Below are 23,366 nucleotides of genomic sequence, written 5' to 3'. Positions count from 1 at the left end.
TTTAAAGCTTAAGAAACAAGTCAGTATACAGCTTCACTCCATGAACTTAAACATTTTTTTTCCCAATTTTATTATCAAGTTAAAATTGGTGGTTTAAAAAATTAACTTTATTGATACATGGTTTCTAAAACATGCCTTTTGAAATACAGGCTGGTAGACCCAAACTATCACTGTAGATAAGCTAGCCCATTGGTGAAAATGTGTATTTTCTATATACAAGCTCTGGCATTGGTAACTTTGTTAATACCATTTGCCTCTGTGCAGTAAGATTCAAAGTAGAATCATATCCTAAATGTATTTTTTCAGTGGATATTTTGTTTACTTGTGTACCTAAGTAAGGGATGTAAACCTACAAAAATAATAGTTTAAATCAGTAGTTATTTTCTGGGTTGCTCATAAGCATCAGTTCAGAATGGTGATTCCAATGCCTGTATCCCCTTCTAGACCAATTAAATAAGAATCTCTGATAGGTAGGATTCAAGCATCTTTTTTTTTTTTTTTAGATTCCCACGTGATTCTAATGTATGGCAAGAAGATTGAGCATCACTGGTCTAATTAAAATTACTATACGCCAATTAAAATTTTGTTTATTCCATACTAAGTGGCTATTTTTTGTACCCAGCAATATTCTCTTTATGTCTCTATTTGGAAAAACATAATTAAATTGTAAATTTAGCAAAATACGATTATATGTATTGAGAAGCAAAGATCTGGAGAACTTAAGACAGTTATTTACATACGTAGTATTAATGGTTATGATGTATCAGTAGAAAAATTATGAATTTTCCTTCTGAGTTGATTAACCAAAGATCCGTCATTATTCATCAAGAGTCTTTAGTCAATGATTTGAATCTTAGCCATGACCTAGATAATATATTCTCTGGTATAATATTCTCTTAATATTTTATCATATTCACTAGGTATATGCATTGCATTCTTTCAGCCAGGGAAAGAGTCTGTTTTGTTTAGAGGCATGCACCATAACTGAAATGTCGGACAGTGATGTGAGAGTTTGTTTTGATGAGGAATGGGATTTTGAAGTGAGAGTCCAGTAGCTTTCAGAATTTCCTGGCTGACATAGGAAATAACCATATTATTTTGAGTATCGATTGGGTAACCCAGCAAGAAACAAACAAAAAATCCCCCTGGTCCTCTATCTAGACTACAGTCAGTTCTTGATGTCAGTCCTTGATCACGTATTAGGCTAGGGGTGGACAAACTACGGCCTGCAGGCCAAATCTGGCTTTTTAAAAAATACATAGTTTCATTGGAACATAGCATGGTCATTAATATACTTATTGCCTGTGGCCACTTTTAGGCTCCCATGGCAGAGTTGAATAGTTGTGACATAGACTCACAGCCTGCAAAGCCTAAATATTTCCTATCTACCCTTTTCTGAAAGTTTACCAACTCCTGTGTTATACATTTGTCTGTTTGTATCACATGTTACTTGCTCATACTCCTAAATAGATCCTTTTAGGCTGAATTTGGTCTTTCATACATAGGTGACTAGAGATGATTCAGTTTTTAGGGCTTTCAAATGGACGCTGCAGTTGAGGAAGAGGGATTTGCTTTGACAATGAGGGGAGTATGCTTTGGCCCTCTGATGCTCCTTCTACAGGGGACCAGGAGCTTGCTCACTTACCTGGAGTGGGTGTCTCCTTGTCTAGCTCATCCCTCATGTTCATCTGTATTGCCATCCTTTTCTATTGCTCCCTCTGTTGGGGGTGGGCATTTGGTAACAGGTAACTGGAGCAGGCAGCTGGGAACCTCATCCATGAGTATCTTCCACTGTAATCGCAGAAGAGAAAAAACATTTTTCATACACCTTGCTAATGATAGTGGATCTGGATGTGGAAGTATAAAGATTAGGAGCTGCTCAACCTTTAATTGTGATTTAATTGAAGAGCTCAAAAAGTTGTGGAGCTCCAGTGGAGAGAGCATATCTGGCAACATGATCTTCAGAGCTGCAAGATTTTTTTTTTGTCCCAATTAAAACATTTTTTTAATTTTTATTTTTAAAATTTTATTTCATTATTTTTTTGAAATTCAATTTTATTTATATTTATTTTTGTGGGATACAGTGTGTTGTTTCAGTACGTGCATATACTGCACAGTGATTCACTTAGGATAGATAGCATAGTTCTGTCCCCATTAGTTCACTCCTAATCTTCCCTCTACCCCCACCTCCATCCCTCCCAGCCTCTGATAACCATTATTCTACTCTCTACTTTTTTTCCCCTAAACACACAAAGATTAACATCCTTATTGCAAAAAAGAACTCTTAAAGATGAATTAGAAAAATCTAAGCAGAAATTTGGTGAAAGACATGAGCAGGTAAGTCTCACACCCCAAAGAAACTTACGTGGTTAATAAGTATATTCTAAGATCTGGTTGTGGGCAGGGGCGGGGCTGGCCTTGCCCTGGTCTCAGGATCCCAGGTGTCAGGCTGGCTCTGTTGCTAGCCTGGATGTGCGGTGGGGGTGGGGCTAAGGCCCATGGTCTCTGTCTCTCAGTACCCCCAGGCGGGCGTCGGGCTGGCTCTGTTGCTGGCCTGGATGTCCAGAGTTGCAAGTTTGGAATGGATGTTAGTCTTCAGAAAAATACTGGGGTTATTATTTGTGGGGGGAAGGTGATTAGGCTGCTACTATAAACTTTCATTAATAAATGTAAAGTTATTTTTGTGACTCCAGAGATTATAATATTTATAAAACATTTAAAATGATTTCAGACCAAAACCTTTTATTTGAAATCTGATTATTTCATCTATTCTGTTTGTAATTCAGGCCTAGATCTGTGCCTGGATGAATTTTCTGCTGGGTATAGTTGTACTCTACCTTACTAAATATATCTGTGCTAAAAGAGGAGTTATTTTGGATGTTGACTTTCTCTTCCTGAGGTACTGTGAGTAATATGGGACCTATGTTTGGGCTCAGTTTTTAGACTATGATAGCTTCAAGTGCTGTCAGTGTGTGAAGACCCTGACATTTTTTCATTCCTAGTGTGATTAGGCAGTGAAAGTAGAGGAGGTAATGGAAACAGGCTGAATTGCTTCTCAGAATAAATGGGTTAATAGACTCTCATGTGAATTTTTTTTAAAAGCACTTTAAATTTTTACTTATCTATGTTTATGGTGTGTGATTTTCTAAGTGTACTGCCTTCCCTGCACTAACTCTCTTCCTTTCTTTCTATAATAGGTCAGCGACTATCATCTGTTCCACAAGATGAGTAACAGCCATCCTCTTCGCCCCTTTACTGCAGTGGGGGAAATTGATCACGTGCACATTTTGTCTGAACATATTGGTGCCTTGTTGATTGGGGAAGAATATGGTGATGTCACATTTGTTGTGGAAAAGAAACGTTTTCCTGCCCACAGGGTAATTTTAGCAGCCAGGTGCCAATATTTTCGGTAAGTTTGGAATATTTTCGGTAATACTGTTTGGAAGATTCAGGTCACTTGTAGAGAACAGTGGTCTTTTCTACTTTATGAAAAATATGTAACCAAGCATAACGACAAATTCTAGCAATCCTTCAGTTCAACATCTGTAAGAAGTTCATCTTTGTAGACTTTTTGTTTGTTATTTTTGAGAATCGCCTTTACCTTTAGGAACATTTTAGAATTAAGAGGTTAGAAGACTTCCCAGGCTAGACAATACCCAGTCAACCATTTTTCATGATCTCAAGATTATATCTCAGGCTGAGTCTGTTGCCCTCACCTTCTCCTCATAGTAAATGACTAATGAGACTTATTAAACTGATTTACTGGCAGATAGACTTCTTGTTACATAGGTGGAATGACCTCTGGACTTGCTAATGGACATGTATACCTCTTGGTTTCAGACTACTGAGGTCCAGGACCTGTAGGTAACCCAACAGATCTCTCTGAGACATGTAGTTTGACAATCTCAAATTAAAGAAGCTTAAGTATTGAGTAAGTCCAAGTTTCATAGTTATATTAGAACTAAAACTAAACAAAATACTTATTTAATGTAAAAATTCCATTTATATGTAGCTATTGTTTGTTATTCATACCCTTAATTTCTAGGATTATAAATATTAAACTGATCTAAATAAATATTAAAATTATTCTATATTTTGCCTAATATTAGTTAAAAGGGAATTATTACTGAATTATTGCCTGATATTTTATTGATAATTATTGACTGATGAATAATTGAATGATAATTTATCCTTGATAATGGATCTTTTTCTATTTACAATGATAAAGATGGTCCATAGAGTTATAGATTTGCCTGGGAAACTTAATATCTGAAAATGGAGATGCCAGTGGCTTGGGGAAAACTTTAGTTACTTTCTAGTGAAAACCACAGTCTGGCTTTTACAATCAGAATTAACCAAGACAGCAAGATAGCAACACATAGAGTTACATATATTGTAGTAAATTGTGTCTCTTGGAAATATTTACTCTTCAGCTAGAACTCCTATGGTTTCTTATGAACATTTTCAGAACTTCCTATCTTGTACATATAAAATGCCACTATACGTGGAACCAGGAGCTTAGAAAAGAGAGGAGTTTGTCAAGAGTTCTAGCTAATACTTTCCTATTCTCCTTCCTGGTGATCAACTTTACCACGGTGGTCAACTCTACTCTGGCCTTGGTCTAGTCATTATTTGTTACCAACCTCCGTCCTCTGCACACTTTTCCTTTTGTGTTTCTTTTCCTTTTCTTAAGAGTCCACTCTTTATTAAATCAGAACTTTTCAGCCTTATGTTTAATTTTTGTTGATACTGTGTACCTTACCCTTTTCCAAAGATAATTTGAAAAAACTGTATATGGGTATCTTTTAGGTGATCAGTATATTCTTAAAAGAAACTTTAAATTTTAGAAATTTAAAGATCATAATGAGTGAGTGGAATATACTCCCCTCACTTATTGGCCTGTTCTTCATGTCTCTTTGTAATATTTGATGGCTCACTAGGCTAAACTCAGTCATTATCAATGCTGTCTTAGATATAATCTTATTGATGACACTGTTTTTGTGCAAAGGTAAGTTAACTGTTAGCAGTCAAGAGAAACCTAAGTGTTGTTATAAGAGCCTGTCAATTCCTAGATAAGAACAAGGTAACTGTACAGAAGGGAACTTTTCACAGTAAACATTGAACCTTTGTGCTTGTCTCCTGGACGAAGTTGCCGGTTTATAGTGTTTCAAAGGAGCCTTGTCAAAACCACTTTTAAAGCATTGAGAATGCAGATAAATACATTAAATCACATTGAGTGTGAGTTAGTGTTATTGAGGTCTTCCCAGGAAGAAGGAGTTCTTTATTTATTTATTTACTTATTTTATTTTTTATTTTATTTATTTATTTATTTATTTTATTTATTTATTTTTAAATTTTATTTTGTCGATATACATTGTGGCTGATTAGGAGGAGTTCTTTAATTGGGTAATTTTAAGGACATGGTTGGATGCTCTTTGGATTAATGAAAACCTTCAAGGGTGTTTTTAGGTAGAGTATATAACCCAATGAAGAGGTATGCTCAGAATATTCTTGAATCTTTTGCTGGGTTGTTTCGACTATTTTCCTGAGGCAAGCAAGAATGCCAGGCCCCGGGGGAGGGTGGGAGAAGTTCCAGGCACGTATGGAGAGAATCCCTGAAATGCGAGTCCTGCTGTAAGAATCTTAGGAACAGAGAGAATCATGTTCTTGCTCCCTTAGTCTCTTGCTCTCACTTTTACATCTCTTCTTTCTTACTCTCTACTCTTCTCTCCCTTTTTTGCCATCCTCCCTTTTCCTCTTCTGGCCACTCTTTCTTTCCTGATGGAGATTTACTTGGCTCATATTATTTCTCCTAGAGTGATAGAGGTGGAAATTCAAATTCATTACCCTACTGGATTGTCTAGTTTTCATTTTTTACATGAGCAGACAAGCAATAATGTGGGGCTTTTTTTTAAACCTGAAAGACCAAAAAAAGAAAAAAAAATCAAATCACTCATAATTTCATTTTTAATTTATAAAATAAAAAATATAAGTCCTTCCCTCTCAAGCATCAAATTCCATTCCCCAGAGACAACTGCTGTTAACCCTTGATTTTTTCTTGGTTTAAACAGATATATCTATATATACATATGTACATACATATAAGTATGTGGTTATACACTTTTTTTATGCAATACATATGTATCTGTAATTTGACTTACCTACTGTATCCTGGACATCTTTCTAAGACAAATATTTCTGAGGCAGTACATGTTAACCTTCCTTGATCTTTCTAGTGGCTGCATAGAATATGTATCATAGTTTTTTCAACCATGTTCCTATTGATGGACATTTATTTTTTTTTTCAGTGTTTCAGTATATATTCTTATCAATTTATCTTTACTGTATTATTTCTCTAGAATTGAGTCCTAAAAGAGAGATTAGTGAGTTGAAGGGTATGCACATTTTAGATTTGAATAGATATTACTAAATGTCATTACAAAAAGGTTGTACATTTATATATACTCTCAAAGCAGTCCATGAAAGATCTGTTTTCCCATTACTTTTGTAGCAATGAATATTAACAGATTTTTTAATTACTGCCAGTCTGACAGGGGAGAATGGCATCTAATTGGTGTTTTTAATTGTTTTTATTTAATTACATCTTCTGTTGAGTTTTGATTTTTAAACTAATTTATTGACTTTAACACCTTTATATTGATTTCATTGTTTCTCTCAAAAGATCACTTTTATCTTTCTATTTAATATCTATTACATATCTTGAGCCCTCAGGATATCTCATTAGTTTAATTGTTTACGGAATTAAATCAAAATAGTTCTTAGATCATTCTTCTTGCTTTCTTTAGAGAATCATTTAAATTGATAACTTTGGGGTTGGCCCGTGGCTCACTCGGGAGAGTGTGGTGCTGATAACACCAAGGCCACGGGTTCGGATCCTATATAGGTATGGCCGGTTAGCTCACTGGCTGAGCATGGTGCTGACAACACCAAGCCAGGGGTTGAGATCCCCTTACTTGTCATTTGAAAAAAAAAAAAAAAATTGATAACTTTGAATTTCTTCACCTGGATTTTTGTGTCATTAAACAAATTTATGTTTGTATAGTGTTGATAAACAATATTTCATACATTTTATAGCAAATCCTATTTGAGGTTTTCCTCATGTGTTTCTTCTCTGATGTGCAGAGCATTACTGTATGGTGGAATGCGAGAGTCTCAGCCTGAAGCAGAAATCCCTCTCCAAGACACCACTGCAGAAGCATTCACAATGCTACTCAAATATATCTACACTGGGCGGGCGACGCTGACAGATGAAAAGGAGGAGGTGCTGCTGGACTTTTTGAGCTTGGCTCATAAATATGGATTTCCAGAGCTGGAGGATTCTACCTCTGAGTATCTCTGCACCATACTCAACATTCAGAATGTCTGTATGACTTTTGATGTTGCTAGTCTCTACTCACTTCCCAAGTTAACTTGTATGTGCTGCATGTTTATGGACAGAAATGCTCAGGAGGTGCTCTCAAGTGAAGGTTTCCTCTCTCTTTCTAAGGTGTGTTTTTGTGTACAAGTAATTTATAGGCATGCACTGTTTTTTATTTTTACCTGTACAGTAGAAATATAGCAATGGACTAAGAATAAAAAAATAAAAGTCATTGGTATCCAGGAGGATGTCTAGCCAATCACTTGTCTCTGGTTGTTGGGACTCTAGATCATATAAGAGAGAGAGGCTCTTTGGTTGTGTTTTCTTTTAAGATTCTTCTGGTGAGTTTTATGTACAAAATAGACTGTGCAGCTATGTGGTTATTTTCAATGTGATGACAGTTAAATAGGGCCCTTTATGGTATTGCATACTACTTTTTGGTTTTGTTTTTCTTTGACAGAGAGTGCAACTAATAATTACAGCAAGAGGGCAAATTTATAAAGGAGATCTGATGCATCATTGGATGTCTTTAAATTACTTTTTTTTTTGCTGGCTCAAAATTCACTATTATAGCTAGAGTGAAACTATTTTGCTCAAATCATTCTCTGTACTCTGGATGGTGGTTGTCTGTCTTTTTCCCTTTTTGTGTTTCTTCTAGGACCTGGATATTTCTAATTAGAAAACGTATTGAAAAGCTACGTATCTTGGTTTGAGTGTAAACTATGATTTTTATTATTCTACTTAATTTTTAAAGGCAAGGATCTTTGAAGGTTGTGCCAGTCTGGACATCTGAGAACTAAAAATATGGTAGTGTAGTAATACTGTGGAACAAAAGATTTTGAACTATAAATGTTAGATGTATCTTACTGACTTACAAATGTATACTGTCCTGAAGAAACTGTATGTATCAACAGCTCTTCACTTTGCCACTTTTCTTCTTGTTTTAAACAAGATGGGTGAAGATGTATTTGGAAAGAGTAGATGTTTGATGTAGTGGTACAAGATGCCTGGGTAGGAAAGAAAGGTGATACACCATTTCTTGTTATTCACACAGCCATAATGGGCAGGAGAATATGTGGCACAAAGCATAAGGAAAGAAGGGGGTCAAAAAGAGTTATTTGTCTAAATATAAGCGATACTTGCAGTTCTGAAAGGCTTTACTGATTGATCATGCATATGGATGGGCTCCATAATAACTGGAGTTTTTCCTTTTTATTCTTTTCAGACAGCACTTTTAAACATCGTATTAAGAGATTCATTTGCAGCTCCCGAAAAAGATATTTTCCTAGCCTTGTTAAACTGGTGTAAGCACAATTCAAAGGAGAATCATGCTGAAATCATGCAGGCTGTGCGTTTACCTCTCATGAGCCTCACTGAACTTCTGAATGTTGTGAGGCCATCGGGACTATTGTCTCCTGATGCCATTCTGGATGCTATTAAAGTACGATCAGAGAGCCGGGATATGGATCTCAATTATAGAGGCATGCTCAGTAAGTACCAACTTATTCTAAACCCACCAAGAAATTTTGTTTGCATCTTATGCCATTCTCAACTACAAAACTCTAGCTACAAAACTATAGTGCTGGGATATGTGGTATATTTAGGTCTACAAACATGGTATTTGTAACTCTGCTTCCTATAGAATGTCATTCCTTGTCATTCTCCTTTGTCTCTCCTGAGAATGATTAGCCTTTGGAGATCCCCAAATAGGTATTTCTTGCCATTCCTGTTCAAATTTTTCAAGCCACTCCCCAGAATGTCAGAAATAGACACTTTCCTGGAAAGCTTCTTCTCATGCTAAGACCTTTCCTACCTTCCTCCATCAAATAAATACTAAGTACATGCCATGTACTTATTACTTCAGATACTATGAACATGGAGATTCTAAATAACAATAATAGCTAATACTTGTGTAGCATTTCCAACACTTATGTGGTGATTTTTCTTATTAATGAAAATAATAGCAATTAACACTTACAAAATGCTTATTATATATGAAGAGCAGACCGTACATGACCATTTTATTCTTACAACAGCCCTTTGAGGTAGATACAATTATCAACTTCATTTTACAGATGAGGAAACTAAAGCACAGAAAGGTTAAGTGACTTGCCCAAAGTCACACAGAAAGATGCAGAGCTGAGAGTCACACCTATGTAGTTTGGCTCCAGAGGCTGTGTAATTAACCACCAAACTATGCTGTGTAAGTGCAAAACATAATATCCACCTTTGATCCTTTTATTTTCATTGTGGAAATAAGATATAACTTCCATGAAAAGTTAAATACAACAATCTTCAAGAGGTTACATGCAGTGGAACTTTGGAAGGAGGAGTGGCTTGGAATGATTGAGGGAGATTTCACGGAGGTTGTGATGCTTGAGTTGAGCATTGACATTTAATTTGAATGGCATCAGGGTTGGGTGAATTTAAGATGAGAAGACTGGTGAAGTTAATAGACAGAAGTTAGAGCATTTGTTGGCCGTGAATAGAAGAGCTTGATTAGAGTAGAAGGCTTATGTTTATTAATAGCAAAGGAAGTGTGTGAAGGTCAGCTCAGGTCATCTTTGAAACTAGATTGGAATCTATTTTATATGCAGGGAGGAGTCGATTTAAGAGAGGGGGTGTGGCATGCATAAAGTGGTGGTTTTGAAAGATTGATCCATGGTGCTATACCTGAGGATTTGGGATAGGTAAAAACTAGATTCAGTGAGAGCAGTGAGGAGTGTATTTAATCTGTGCACAGTTGATACAAACTCAGACCAGACTGGTGGTAGAGAAAATGGAAGATAAAGGATGTGTAGAAGGCATGTTATGGGAAAAAAATTGGATCTTGATGGTTAAAGGGATTTAAATTTGGGGATTAAGTTTAGGAGAAAGTTACCATATTTTATCAAACCTAGGGAGCCAGAAATTCTGAGGCACCATTATTTTATATGCCACTAAGGAATCAATCCTGCCAATTAAACTGTGACATACCATGATGTCTGCATTTGAATTTCAGAAATGTTAAAATTTGAAAAATGTGTGTGTCTTAGAGTTAATAAAATACAGTACTTTGAAGATGATGCTGAGCTTGTTTTTAGGTTTATTAGGTTTGAGGGTTTCTGGGACATCTAAGTTGTATCTCATGCTAGTCATTTCCCTGAGTAATCTCTTCCTTGATCATGGCTTCAAACACTCCCTTGAAATACTAATTGATCTTGAATAGGTATCCTTAGCCTGGACTTCTCTCCTGACTCATCAGATTTATTTTCACTGGGCATAGAAGAAAAAGCATATATTTGGGGCCAGATAAATTTGACTTGAAATCCTGAATTAGTCACTTACTAGTTGTATGATGTAGTATTAAATCATTTAAGAAGTTTTACCTGTAGTTTTATATTTCCTAGTGTTGTAATAAGAATTAATTGAAATAATGTGTGCAAGCTCAATATAGGAAACCATTGTTATCATATTATCATTACTGATGTATTCTTCCTCATCTCTGTACATCTGTGTGGGAATTATCACAGTGATCACATTGTTTTAAACATTTTTGTTTATTTGTATTTGATCCTTAAAGGCAGAGATGATTGTTGCTTTGCCCCCCATGGATTTGTCACCCCACTTCCCCTGGGTGATTACTCAAAGCCCATTCTCTACTGAGCAGTGAGAAGCCCCGAAGTGGTTAACTTCCCCAGAACCCTCAAGCGAGAGGCATTCCTTCCTTGGGAAATTAACCTTGAATTGGGGTTCTCCTCCTGCATTTATTTTCCAGACCAGGAAGTTACAGGAAGAGAACATAGGTGGGGTTATAGTTTACCAATATAGGCTGGTAACTTTCAGTGAAACAAGCCAGATGACATTCCAGTAAGGCAATTAAGTGATCCATTAACAAAAGCTTGATCTTAGCAAACATTCCCTTCTTACAGCAATTTCTCAGTATCTTTACATATCAATCAGTAACTAGTCTGTCCTTGAGCCAGCAACCTTGAGAGACTTTTATAGCCTGAGGAAAATTTCCAGTCCTCCACAAGGTCAATATTTGAAACTGCAAGGCTTTGGAAAACCAGGCCCTGTGAAGTACATTTGCTGTAAGAATCCTCTACAGATGATCTTTGAAGGCCTTATTGATCTTTGTGTCATCAACATTTAACACACTGAATAGCATATAGCAGGCACTTGGTGAATGCTTGGTGAATGAGTACAAGAAGAGTCTAATAGGAAGTGGAAACACATTACTGGTGTTTAGGAAGCCATCAAAGCTGGTACTAAGATATCAAAACTGTGCTAGAGTATGGAGAAAGAAGTAAAGATCAAAGTCTGTGACTTGGAAAAGACCTATAGCCAGGGAACTTAAGGTAGAGAAGAAAGAATTGGAGGGGTAGGAAGACAACTTGGATAGAGGAGAGTTACAGAGGCCAACCAAGAGGAGAGAGCTTTTATACGGAGAGGGTGGTCAGTGGTATTTCGTGATGTTGGGAGGGGAAAGAGAATGAGAGTAGAGGGAAAGCTTTTGAATATAAATTGTAGTGAGTGAGTAGTCTGGACAGAATCCTGCTGCACAGGGAATTAGGCTATAAATATTTGAAAGATAGTGGATATAATGTGTTGACCATCTGATTTGTGAATTGGGCTGAAAGGTGCAGAGAAATAGTATGGTAACTAGAGAGAACAGCTTGGGAGAGGTCCAGGAAGAAATTGGAGATGCTAGAGAATGGTAATTAGTTGAGGGTCAGCCTTGGATAAAGTGTGGGAGGGTAGAGAGGTAATAAGATGAGTAGTTAATTTTAGACTTTCCAAATCCTCATTGTTAGATTCTCTCTTTTATAAGCTCCTTCTCCAGACACACACCCCGCCCCCGCCTTCTTGCCCTAGGTTTGATTTAAGGTGTTGATAGGGCCTTAGAACTTGATTCATTATAGGAATAGGCTTGGGACACAGCTGCGGAGTGAGGGGATATTTTGTACTTTTCACGTAGTTACTAATAGCTTGAATTGATCAGCTGGTCAGTATAGGTGTAAGACCTGTGTTATAATAAACCCATGAAATTACTTGTGAAAGGGAAAAATCAACAAGTTGAGGCACTCAGTTCTGGAATGATATACTTACTGTGATTATTGCTCATCAATGTTAAATGCTTCATTTTGGAGTAATTCAGGGGGCGGTCAAGGAAGAGATTATATAAATGTTTGGGAATCCTTTATCTAACTTCTAAACTTGAGCAATGATTAAATAGGCTGTTTTTTCTGACTTCTAAAGTATATAAATAGTAAAATCAATAATATAAATACTAAGGAAACATAACACTTCCCTATCAGATCCTAAAAAAAAATAGGTTAATTATTTTCTAAGTAAGTATTGTCATAACATTCATATCATTACTTTCTTTTTATCAGATTTCTGCATTGGTAGGAAAAAATCATCTGAAGTCATCATTTCAGAATTGTTCCTAGACTGATGATTTGGAAAGATAGGTCTGCGTATTTTGAAGTTATTGACAGAATTTGTTGGTTCACTTTTTTGTTCTTCCCTGGGTGTAGGTTCTGTGTATTTGGGGACTTTTCGTGATATATAGAGAGGTTCTATTTTGCGATTAGGGGCATAAACACTAATGCTTTTTCTTTGAGTTCATTGTCATTGGTTACTGGGAAGTTTAATTCTTAGAGCTGCACATCCTGAGGCTTTTACCAAATTACAGAGATTTTTCCCCCTTAAAAAAAGAGACTCCAGAAGATGTTTGTAACTTACCAGTGATGGTTTGCCTTTCTGAAAGGTAGTTCAGACTAGTTTTATGCATGTATAATGATGAGCATTTGTCTATACAGCTGAGGAAAGGGAATTAACTTTTTAATGAAATTATTTTTTTCCTTCGGATATTTGAACTACCTGTACTATTTCCTTAACATTTAAAGTCTTTGACTTCTGTTACTATTGTATCTTCCCAACTATAATTTGTTGTGATAGGGAAAATCTCACCTGTAAACTAGGGAGTTCATAAATCATCTCTATGAGTATTCCTCTGTAGAGGCATTTAGTGTCTGTATATGTGCTCTTGTCTCATTAGATGGAGCTCTAGAAGGCTGAGTGTGATCAGCACATAGGAGGCAGCTTAGAACATTTTTTTCCCCTTTAGATAAATAGAATGAAAGTCCCTTTCAGTGCTGTTTCTAAGTAACTTGTCTAAAGTTACCAAGTAAAATTGATGCCTGAGCTGGAACCAAAGTACTGGTTTTCTGACTCACGAGGCCAGTGCTCTTCTAGATTCTCTTGTGTGTTTGAGTAAAAGCACTGTCAAATGTGGAAAGAAGGCCTACAGAGAGTGGGGATAGTGGGGAAAGTTAAGCTAAAGATAGGAGTTGTGGAGAAAGTCATTTGTAATGCTGAGGTTGTTGGGAGAGTATTCATAGGAGGGAGCCATATGTTCTTCACGGAAGTTGGGATAGGGAGTAGAAGATGATTTAGGTGAACGAATCGAGCAATGGCATTGCAGTGGACAGAGAATTAAGTCTGCATCCAAATAATCAGTTGGGGTGAATGACCCTGTCAACCTACAGTAATACAGAGTCTGATAAAAGATGATGATGAACTTAAAAGCAATTAAAGAAAAACACAGGATAACCCAGCATCACTCAGAGTTTGGCACTGTTTTAGCTAGGGGCAGGTCCTGCTCCATTTCTACTTAGTTTTTTTCCCCCTAATAATTGGCTTGTTTCTACCAAGCTGTGGAGCTTCAAATATTAATTTTTTTAATGTTTGTAAAATGCATTAAAAATTGCAAATGTAAAGAAAACTGTGATTGTTATCAACTATCTTGTCGAATCCCCCACAACCTGGTATTTTTTGAGAGCTCTTTTCTTTACTGATAGACAAATAGAGACACTAAGAATATTTATGGTTTGAATTATTTTATTATTGATTTGGATTTTCTCATGATGTCTTTCCCTATTTATCATCACTTAACTATAGTTTTTTTTTTTTTAAAGGAAGGAGTTTATTTGAAATTTTGGAAATGATTTTTTAAATGCACACCCTTTTTTTTTCCAACTTTATATTTTTGTGGGGTATATAGTGTGTTGTTTCAGTACATCCATATACTGCACAATGAATCACTTAAGATAGATAGCATAGTTTCGTACCCATTAGTCCATCCCTTCTCCTCCCTTTCACCCCCTCTCCCCCAGCCTCTGGTAACCATTATCCTACTCTCTGCTTTTATGAGAACCACTTTTTAAAAAATTTTAGATTCCAGATATAAGCGAGACCATGTGGTATTTGTCTTTCTGTGCCTGACTTACTTAACATGATCGTTTCCAGTTCCATCTACATTGCTACAAATAATAGGATATCATTTCTTTTAAATCTGTGTAGTATTCTATTGTGTATACCTTGTGTATTCCATTGTGTATATAGTATTTTTACCCATTCATCTGTTTATGGGCACTTAGGTTGATTTTATCTCTTGGCTGTTGTGAGTGGTGTTGCAATGAACATAGGAGTGCAGGTGTCTTTTTGATATACTGATTTCATTTCCTTAGGGTATATGCCCAGTAGTGGGATAGCTAGATCTTAAGGTAGATCTATTTTTAGTTCTCTGAGGAACCTCTATACTGTGGGTGTACCAATTTACATTTCCACCAACAATGTAGGAGGGTTTCCTTTTCTTTGCATCCTTGCCAGCATTTGTTATTTTTTATATTGTTGATAATAGTCATTCTAACTGGGGTTTGATGATATCTCATTGTGGTTTTAATTTGCCTTTCCCTGATGATTAGTGATTTTGAGTATTTTTTCATGTGCTTGTTGGCCATTTGTATATCTTCCTTTGAGAAATGTCTGTTCAGGTCCTTTGCCCATTTTTTTAATTGGGTTATTTGGGTTTTTGCTGATGAGTTGTTTGAGTTCCTTATACATTCTGCATATTAGCTTCTTGTTTGATGTGTAGTTTGCAAATACTTTCTCCCATTCAGTAGGTTGTTTCTTCACTTTGTTGATAATGTCCCTTGCTGTGCAGAAAGAGGGTTTTCATTTTGATGTAGTCCCATTTGTGTATTTTTGCTTTAGTTGCCTTTGCCTTTGTGGTCTCATTCAAAAAAGCACTGCCCACTCCCATTTTGTGTAGCATCTCCCATATGTTTTCTTCTAGTAGTTTCATAGTTTCGGGTCTTTAATTTAGGTTTGTAATCTATTTTGAGTTGATTTTTGTGTATGGTAAGAGATATGGGTCTAGTTTCAGTTTTCGGCATGTGGATATCCAGTTTTCCCAGCACCATGACTGAAGAGGCTGTCCTTTCCCCACTATATATTCTTGGTACCTTTGTCAAATATCAGTTAGCTCTAAATGTGTGGGTTAGTTTCTGGGCTCTCTATTCTGTTCCATTGGCCTATTTGTCTATTTTTATGCCAGTACCCTGCTGTTTTGTTTACTATAGCTTTATAGTATATTTTGAAGTCAGGAAGTGTGAAGCCTTCAACTTTGTTCTTTTTATTCAAGATTGCTTTAGCTACTATACGGGGTCTTCTGTGGTTCCATACAAATTTTAAGATTGTTTTTCCAATTTCTGTGAAGAATGGCATTGGTATTTTGATAGGGATTGCTTTGAACATGTAGAGTACTTTGGGTAATATGGACATTTTGATGATGATAATTCTTCTGACCCATGAATGTGGGATATCTTTCCATTTATTTCTGTCTTCTTCAATTTATTTCACCAGTGTTTTGTAGTTTTCATTGTAGAGGTCTTTCACCTTCTTGGTGAAATTTACTTCTAGGTATTTCATTTTTGGGGTAGCTATTATGAATGGGATTACTTTCTTGATTTCTTCTTCTGCTATTTCATTATTAGTGTATAGGAAGGCTGTTGATTTTTTGTGTTGATTTTGTATCCTGCCACCACACAGAATTCCTTTATTAGTTCTGGTAATTTCTTGGTAGAGTCTTTAGTGTTTTCTATGTATATGATCATGTCATCTGCAAACAGGGATAGTTTGACTTCCTCTTTTCCAATTGGGATGCCCTTTATTGCTTTTTCTTGCTTTACTGTGCTGGCTAGAACTTCTAGTACTATGTTGAATAAGAATGAGGAAAGTGGGCATCCTTGTCTTATTCCAATTTTTGTCCATTCAGTATGATGTTAGCTATGCGTTTGTTGTATATGGCCTTTATTGTGTTGAGATACATTCCTTCTATACCTAGTTTGTTGGATGTTTTTATCATGAAAGGGTGTTGGATTTTATTGAATGTTTTTTCTGCATCTATTGAAATGATCATATTGTTTTTTTCTTCATTGTGTTGATGTATCACATTGATTGATTTGTGTATGTTGAGCTATCCTTGCATCCCTGGGATGAATCCCACTTGATCATGGTGAATGATCTTTTTAATGTGTTGTTGGGTTTTGTTTGCTTGTATTTTATTGAGGATCTTTGCATCTGTATTCATTAGGGATATTGGTCTGTAGTTTTCTTTTTTTGTTGTATCTTTTTCTGATTTTGGTTGACACATGTTAAGGTTAATGTTGGCCTCATAGAATGAGTTTGGAAGTATTCCCTTGTCTTTAGTTTTTTAGAAGAGTTTGAGAAGAATTGGTATTAGTTCTTCTTTAAATGTTTGCTAGCAGTGAAGCTATGCTGTCCTGGGGTTTTCTTTGTTGGGAGACTATTACTGCTTCAATCTCATTATTCGTTATTGGTCTGTTTAGGTTTTCTAGTTCTTTATGATTCATTCAACCTTGGTAAGTTGTATGTGTCCAGGAATTTATCCATTTCTTCTAGGTTTTCCAGATTGTTTGCATATAGTTGTTTGTAGCAGTTTCTTATGATCCTTTGCATTTCTGTGGTATTAGTTGTAATGTCTCCTTTTTCATTTCTGATTTTGTTTGAGTCTTCTCTCTTTCTTTCTTTGTTAGTCTAGCTAAAGGTTTATCTATTTTATCTTTTAGAAAAGCCAACTGTTTGTTTCATTGATTTTTTTGTATTGTTTTATTACTCTTTTGTACTTTTTAAAAAAAATCTTTAATTCATTTATTTCTGCTCTGATCTTTGTTATTTCTCTCCTTCTACTGATTTGGGGTTTGGTTTGTTCTTGCTTTTCTAGTTCCTTGATGTGTATTGTTAGGTTGTTTATTTGAAGTCTTTATTCTTCATGTAGACATTTATTGCTATAAACTTCCCTCTTAGAACTGCTTTTACTGTATCCCATATGTTCTAGTATTTTGTGTTTTCATTTTTATTTATCTCCAGGAATATTTTAATTTCTTTTTTGATTTCTTCTTTGACCCATTTGTTGTTTAGGAGCATGTTGTTTAATTTTCATGTATTTGTATGTTTTCTAGTGTCCCTTTTGTTGTTGATTCCATTTGTTGAGGCTTGTTTTGGGAACTAACATATGATCTATTCTAGAGAATGTTCCATGTACTGTTGAGAAGAATGTGTATTCTGCAGCTGTTGGGTGAATTATTCTATACATGTCCATTAGGTCCAATTTGCCTGGAGTAGATATTAATTCTGATATTTCAGAATTAATTAAGGTTAATTTTCTGTCTGGATGGTCTATCCTTTGCTGAAAGTGGAGTGTAAGGTCCCCAACTCTTATGTGTTGTAGTCTGTCTGTCCCATTAGGTCCGGTAGTAATAGCTTTATGTAACTGGGTGCTCTGGAGTTGGGTGCATATATATTTACAAGTGTTATATCCTCTCGTTGATATAGTTTTTTAGAAGAGTTTGAGAAGATTGAGTTGATCCCTTTATCATTATATAATGACCTTCCTTATCTTTTTTTACTTCCCTTGGCTTGAAGTCTATTTTATCTAAGTGTAGCTACTCCTGCTCATTTTTGGTTTCCTTTTGCATGAAATATTTTTTCCCATCCCTTCACTTTCAGTTGGTATGTGTCTTTATACATGAGATGAGTTTCTTATAGGCAGTATATTGTTGGTTCTTGTTTTATAATCCATTGAGCCACTCTGTGCCTTTTAATAGGGACAGTTAATCCATTTACATTTACAATTATTATGTAGGGACTTGTTACTGCCTCTTTATTACCTTTTTTCTGGTTTTGTTGGTCTTTTTTTCTTTTTTCAGATCTGACTGTCTTCCTTTGTGATTGAGTGGTTTTCTCTAGCAGTCTTTTGATTTCTCACTGTTTTATTTTTAGTATGTCTCTTGTAAGTTTTTGTGTTATGGTTACCATAAGGTTTACAAAAAACGTGTTATAGTTGTAACAGATTATTTTAGACTAATAACTTGGATATATAAGAAAAAAAGAAAGAACTAAAACCAGCACCACATTTTGGCATAATTTCTCCCCACTTTTTGACATTTTGTTGTTTCAAGTTACATTTTTTAATATTACCTACATCTTATACAGTTGTGTTTGATGTTGTCTTTTTAGGTTTATCCTTTAGTCTTCATAATAAGGATGCAAGTGGTTTATTCAATACCTTTATAACATTGGAGTATTCTGAGGTTGTGAACATACTTTACTAATGAGTTATGTACCTTCAAATGTTTTCTTGCTACTCCTTAGCATTGTCTTCTTTCAGATTGAACTCTCTTTAGCATTTCTTGTAAGGCAGGTCTTGTGTTGGTGAATTTCCTTAGCTTTTGTTTGTCTGGGAAAGACTTTATTTTGCCTTCATATTTGAAGGTTAGTTTTGCTGGATAGAGAATTCTTGGCCAACAGTCTTTTTCCTTCATCACTCTGAATATATCATCCCATTCTCTTCTGGCCTGTAGAATTTCTACCAAGAAATCCACTGGGAGACATATTGGGGCTCATTGAATGTTTTGTGTTTCTTTTCTCTTGCTGCTTTCAGTATCTTTTTTTTGTCTTTGGGTTTTGATAATTTGATAATGATGTGCCTTGGTGTGTTTCTCCTTGGATTGAATTTCATTGGCAACATCTGAGCTTCCTGTGCCTGGATGCTGTCATCTTTCTCCGTACTTGGGAAATTTTCAGCCCTTATTTCCTTGAATATGCTTTCTATGTCTCTTTCTTTTTCTTCTCCTATGGGTATGCCAATTATGCGGAGGTTATTTCACTTGAGGGAGTCCCATATTTGCTGTATTTCTGTTTCATTTTTTCTTATTCCTTTTTCTCCTCTGATTCAGTAATTTCACGTTTTATCTTCAAGTTCACTGATTCTTTCCTCAGTTTGATTAAATCTGTAGTTGGAGCTTTCTCTCGAGTTTTTCAGATAATATATTCCTTATTTCTAGAATTTCTATTTGGCTTTTTTTGATTGACTGAATTCCTTTGACAAGTTTCTCATTCTGCTCCTTGATTGTTTTACAGATATTTAATTTTTTATCTATTTTCTTGTGACTCCATGAACATCCTTAAGAGAGTTATTCTGAATTCTCTATCAGACATTTCATAAATCTGCTGTTCCTCTGGGTTTGTTAGTTCGTGCTTGGTTTGTTTCCTTTGATGGCATCATATTTTTTGTTCTTTCTCAATTTTATTGTGTCTTTACATTGATGCCTAGGCATTTGAGGAGACTGCTTCCTCTTTTAGGTTTCATATGTGTTCTTTGGTGGTGTTAGACCTTTACTGATAAATATCAAAGCTCTGTCTCTGATCTGTAGGGTTTATATATTTTTGTTTTTTCTTTCATTTCTGTGTTATCTACCACTACTACTTAAACTCTGCACTGGAACTAATTTGTCTTTTGGTTAATTCCAAAGTGAAGAAATTCCTGTGGGGAGCAGCACTTGAGCCCTGTGGTTGGGCTAAATTGCTGCTTTGCTGCTGATTCTCCATAGAACACTTTTTGTGCAGCTCAGGTTTTAATTGTTGACCTTTTAATCACTTCAGGGTCTTGGGAGGTCAGATACACCTGGGTTGTTTGCAAAGTATGGCCTGGGACTGAGTCTTTCCAGCGTACTATACCCCCTGCATTTCTATATTCCTGACCAGTCTCCACTGAGTGGCCTGTGCCAGTCAGAGGGCCGATCAGCTGCCCACACTGTGCCCCAATGTTACCTCAGTGGGCCAGCCTCACCCCACACTCCAAACACTTACCATGGGGTGGGACATGCACCAGTCCCTTACAATGACTGGCCTCTGAGCAGCTCCTATTTTTGATTGGCTGTGGCCTCTTCCTCCTATGTGGGCCCATGGAAAGCCTGTCAGTGGTCTCACTGGCCTGGGGGCTGGGATGGTGCATGCCGAAGCCCTCTTTTCCCCTGCAGACTCCAAGAAACTTCATGCAAAGGGCACAGCTGCACCTTTTGTCAGCTCCTGCTCTGTGTGCTCACTGGGGCGGCTTGCTGGAGTGGTTCCTTCTTTCTCTTGCTGCAGCTTCTCCAGCCTTCATGAACTTTGTGGGTCTGTCCTCCTCTTCCTCTGAGCTCTAGCAGTCCCAGGTTAGCAGTTTTTGCTTTTTAATAATTATAAATTGATTGGTTGTGGGAGAGAGTGATGCTGGGGACTGTCTATTCCACCATCTTGATGACGTCCCAATCTCTTAACTATAGATTTTGCGAAAAATAACTTGGAGTATTTATCCAGTGAGGTAATCACATTATAGTTATCGTGAGAATTTTCACTTGTGTAAATGTTCTCAATGTTGAAGTGAAAGATACTCTCAGGGAATGAATCTGTATCAGGAAAAAGGTTAGAAAAGTTCTGAAGTACTCTTGAAATAAACTTCAAAGAAGACTTAGATTTGTGGTTCAAATTTCATTTCCATTTTGGACTTAAGTTACAGTTACTTGAAACTCATGTGCCTAGTGTGTTATTCCTAGCTTGACAAATTTTAGTGCTGAAGAAGCTTACGCTTAGAGAAAATCAGAGCATGGCATCAGTTTCTAAATCTGAAAGCTTGATGTTCTCTTTGGCTTAGTCTTCACTCCTGGTGTCAGAACTGGAGGAGAAGTTTCTGGTGGTCAGCAGCAACTGATTCTGCACCTCCACACTTTATTCCTAGCAAGAAGGGAAAAAAATGTTTCATTTTGCCAAGTAGTTATGCATCATAGATATCTGAAAACCACAGATTTGAAGCTTTTGTTTGCTTGCTTGCTCATAAGCGCTTCATCTCTGGATGGAGGTGTCACGAAGGCAGGCCTGTCTGTCTAGTTCACTAAGTTATTCCCAGTGCCGCACATGGTACCTGGCACAGAGTGATTCCTCAGTGAATGCTTTTAGACTGAATGAATGCTTTATACAGTATTTTACCATATATTATTTGTAGTGTAAGTTTTACAGTAACACTGTGAGGTGGATTGGGCAAAGTATTATATTATCTTTAGATAAGAAAACAGATTCAAAGCTACTAAAGAGGCCTCACTCAGGGGTATTGAGTGATAGAGCCTGAGTCCGAAACTTAGGTTTTTTCACTTTAAGTCCGGCATTTTCTTTTACTATTTCAGACTATCTGTTTCTTCTCTCTGAGTGTTAGAGGGCAGGAGGAGTTAGAAAGAGAGGAAAGGTATGGTCATCCCCTCAGAAACCCTTCATGTGGAAAGTGGCAGTGTTAAAAACAGGGCCCTTGGAGACATATTGCTTGGGTTTTAATCTCAGCCCTGCTACTTGCTGGCTGTGTGACCTTGGGCAAGTAAGTTCATCTAACTTTTCTTTACCTCCTCCTCTCATCTGTGAAATAGATGTAATAGTGGTACTGTACTCAAAGGATTATTATGAGGAATAAATTAAAGGAATTAATATTTGTAAAGTACTTAGAGCTGTGTCTAGCACACAGTACGTGTTATGCGAGGTTTGTTAAATAAGTAGGAAGAATGTGAATGATTATTACAGGCTAATAGAACTTAGAAAGTTATAAATCTATAGCACTTGAGCTTCTGGTGGTAGGAAGTTGAGCATGACTAGGGTTGTTTTGTTTTTGCGAATTGCCTCAGTCTTTTGCTAGTTAATTAAATCTCACCGCAACCTCCATTTTCAAGTGCATTTATTGTGCCTTTACTTGGCTTCATTTGAAATTTTTCTTTAAAACCATTTTTCTAAGAAGTCCACAATGATGAATTACTTAGTTTTTTCCCTAAGAGCCTGATTATAGCTCACACTTTTCTCTATTCAAGTCACACGCCCAAGATATATGTGTACTTATTTGAAATGCTTGGAACCAGAATTGTTTTGGATTTTTTCAGATTTTGGAATAGTTGTATATAAATAATGAGATATCTTGGAGATGGGGCCCAATTTTAAACACGAAATTCCTTTATGTTTCACATACACCTTATACATATAGCCTGAAAGTAATTTTATATAATATTTTAAATAATTTTGTTCATGAAACGACGTTTCTGTACATTGAACCATCAGAAAGCAAAGGTGTTACTATCTTGGCCACCTTTGTGGACAGTCTGTGCTTGTTTGGCATCAGCATGATTCCTGACTCTGAATTTATACGTTACAGATAAGCAATCATTTTTTTACCCTTATTCACACATAGGTACCACAGTAAAAAATGACATACAATTAATACAGTGAAAAAATAATGTGTCAGGTGTGGAGTTTTCCATTTGTGGCATCATGTGGGTGCTCAGAAAGTTTCAGATTTTGGAGGATTTTGGATTTTCAGGTCAGGGATGCCCAATTGTACTGTAAGAATTCAGTATTTATTTACAGTCTGTAAATTTGCATAGTTTTCTTATTGTGTTATTTTAAATATATGTTTCATAATAGCAGTTGCTATATTATTTTTAGAGCTTACTGTGTACTCTATAAATGTCATTTTCACTTAATCCTTAAAACAAATAAACAAACAAAAAATATGTGGTGGGTAGATATTGCCCTGTTGAGAAATTGAAGTTTGGATGACTTCCCGGAAGTGATACACATGGTTGAAGGAGGAGCCACTATTTAAACTCTGGCTCTCCAAGCTCTCAACATCTTTGTGTAGCCTTTTGTTTCTCTATGGTGAGAGTCAGTTTTAGAGTGTTAGTACCTGAAGGACAGATACCAGATCTGTGAAGCATAATTTGCATAGAGGACTTCAGATTACCAGGCATAGTTGGTACTTAATAAATCTAATATTAGAAAGGGGAGG

The 23,366-nt window shown here is 36.2% G+C and overlaps 1 protein-coding gene across 3 annotated transcripts in view; it reads left to right on the top strand.

The window, feature by feature from the left end:
* Window positions 1–23,366, top strand: part of BTBD9 (BTB domain containing 9) — a 419,154-nt gene that overhangs the window by 38,190 nt on the left and 357,598 nt on the right. For all 3 annotated transcript variants that reach the window (XM_063096891.1, XM_063096890.1, XM_063096889.1), the window contains 3 exons: window positions 3,198–3,409; window positions 7,144–7,507; window positions 8,604–8,868. In XM_063096891.1, coding sequence (XP_062952961.1) covers window positions 3,225–3,409; window positions 7,144–7,507; window positions 8,604–8,868 — 814 coding nt within the window. In that variant the 5' untranslated portion in view covers window positions 3,198–3,224. The remainder of the gene's footprint in view (window positions 1–3,197; window positions 3,410–7,143; window positions 7,508–8,603; window positions 8,869–23,366) is intronic.

This window comes from Cynocephalus volans, chromosome 5, assembly GCF_027409185.1.
Source record: "Cynocephalus volans isolate mCynVol1 chromosome 5, mCynVol1.pri, whole genome shotgun sequence".
Lineage (NCBI taxonomy): Eukaryota > Metazoa > Chordata > Mammalia > Dermoptera > Cynocephalidae > Cynocephalus > Cynocephalus volans.
The sequence above is the reverse complement of the archived record's forward strand: the minus strand, read 5'-3'. Positions and strand labels throughout refer to the sequence as shown.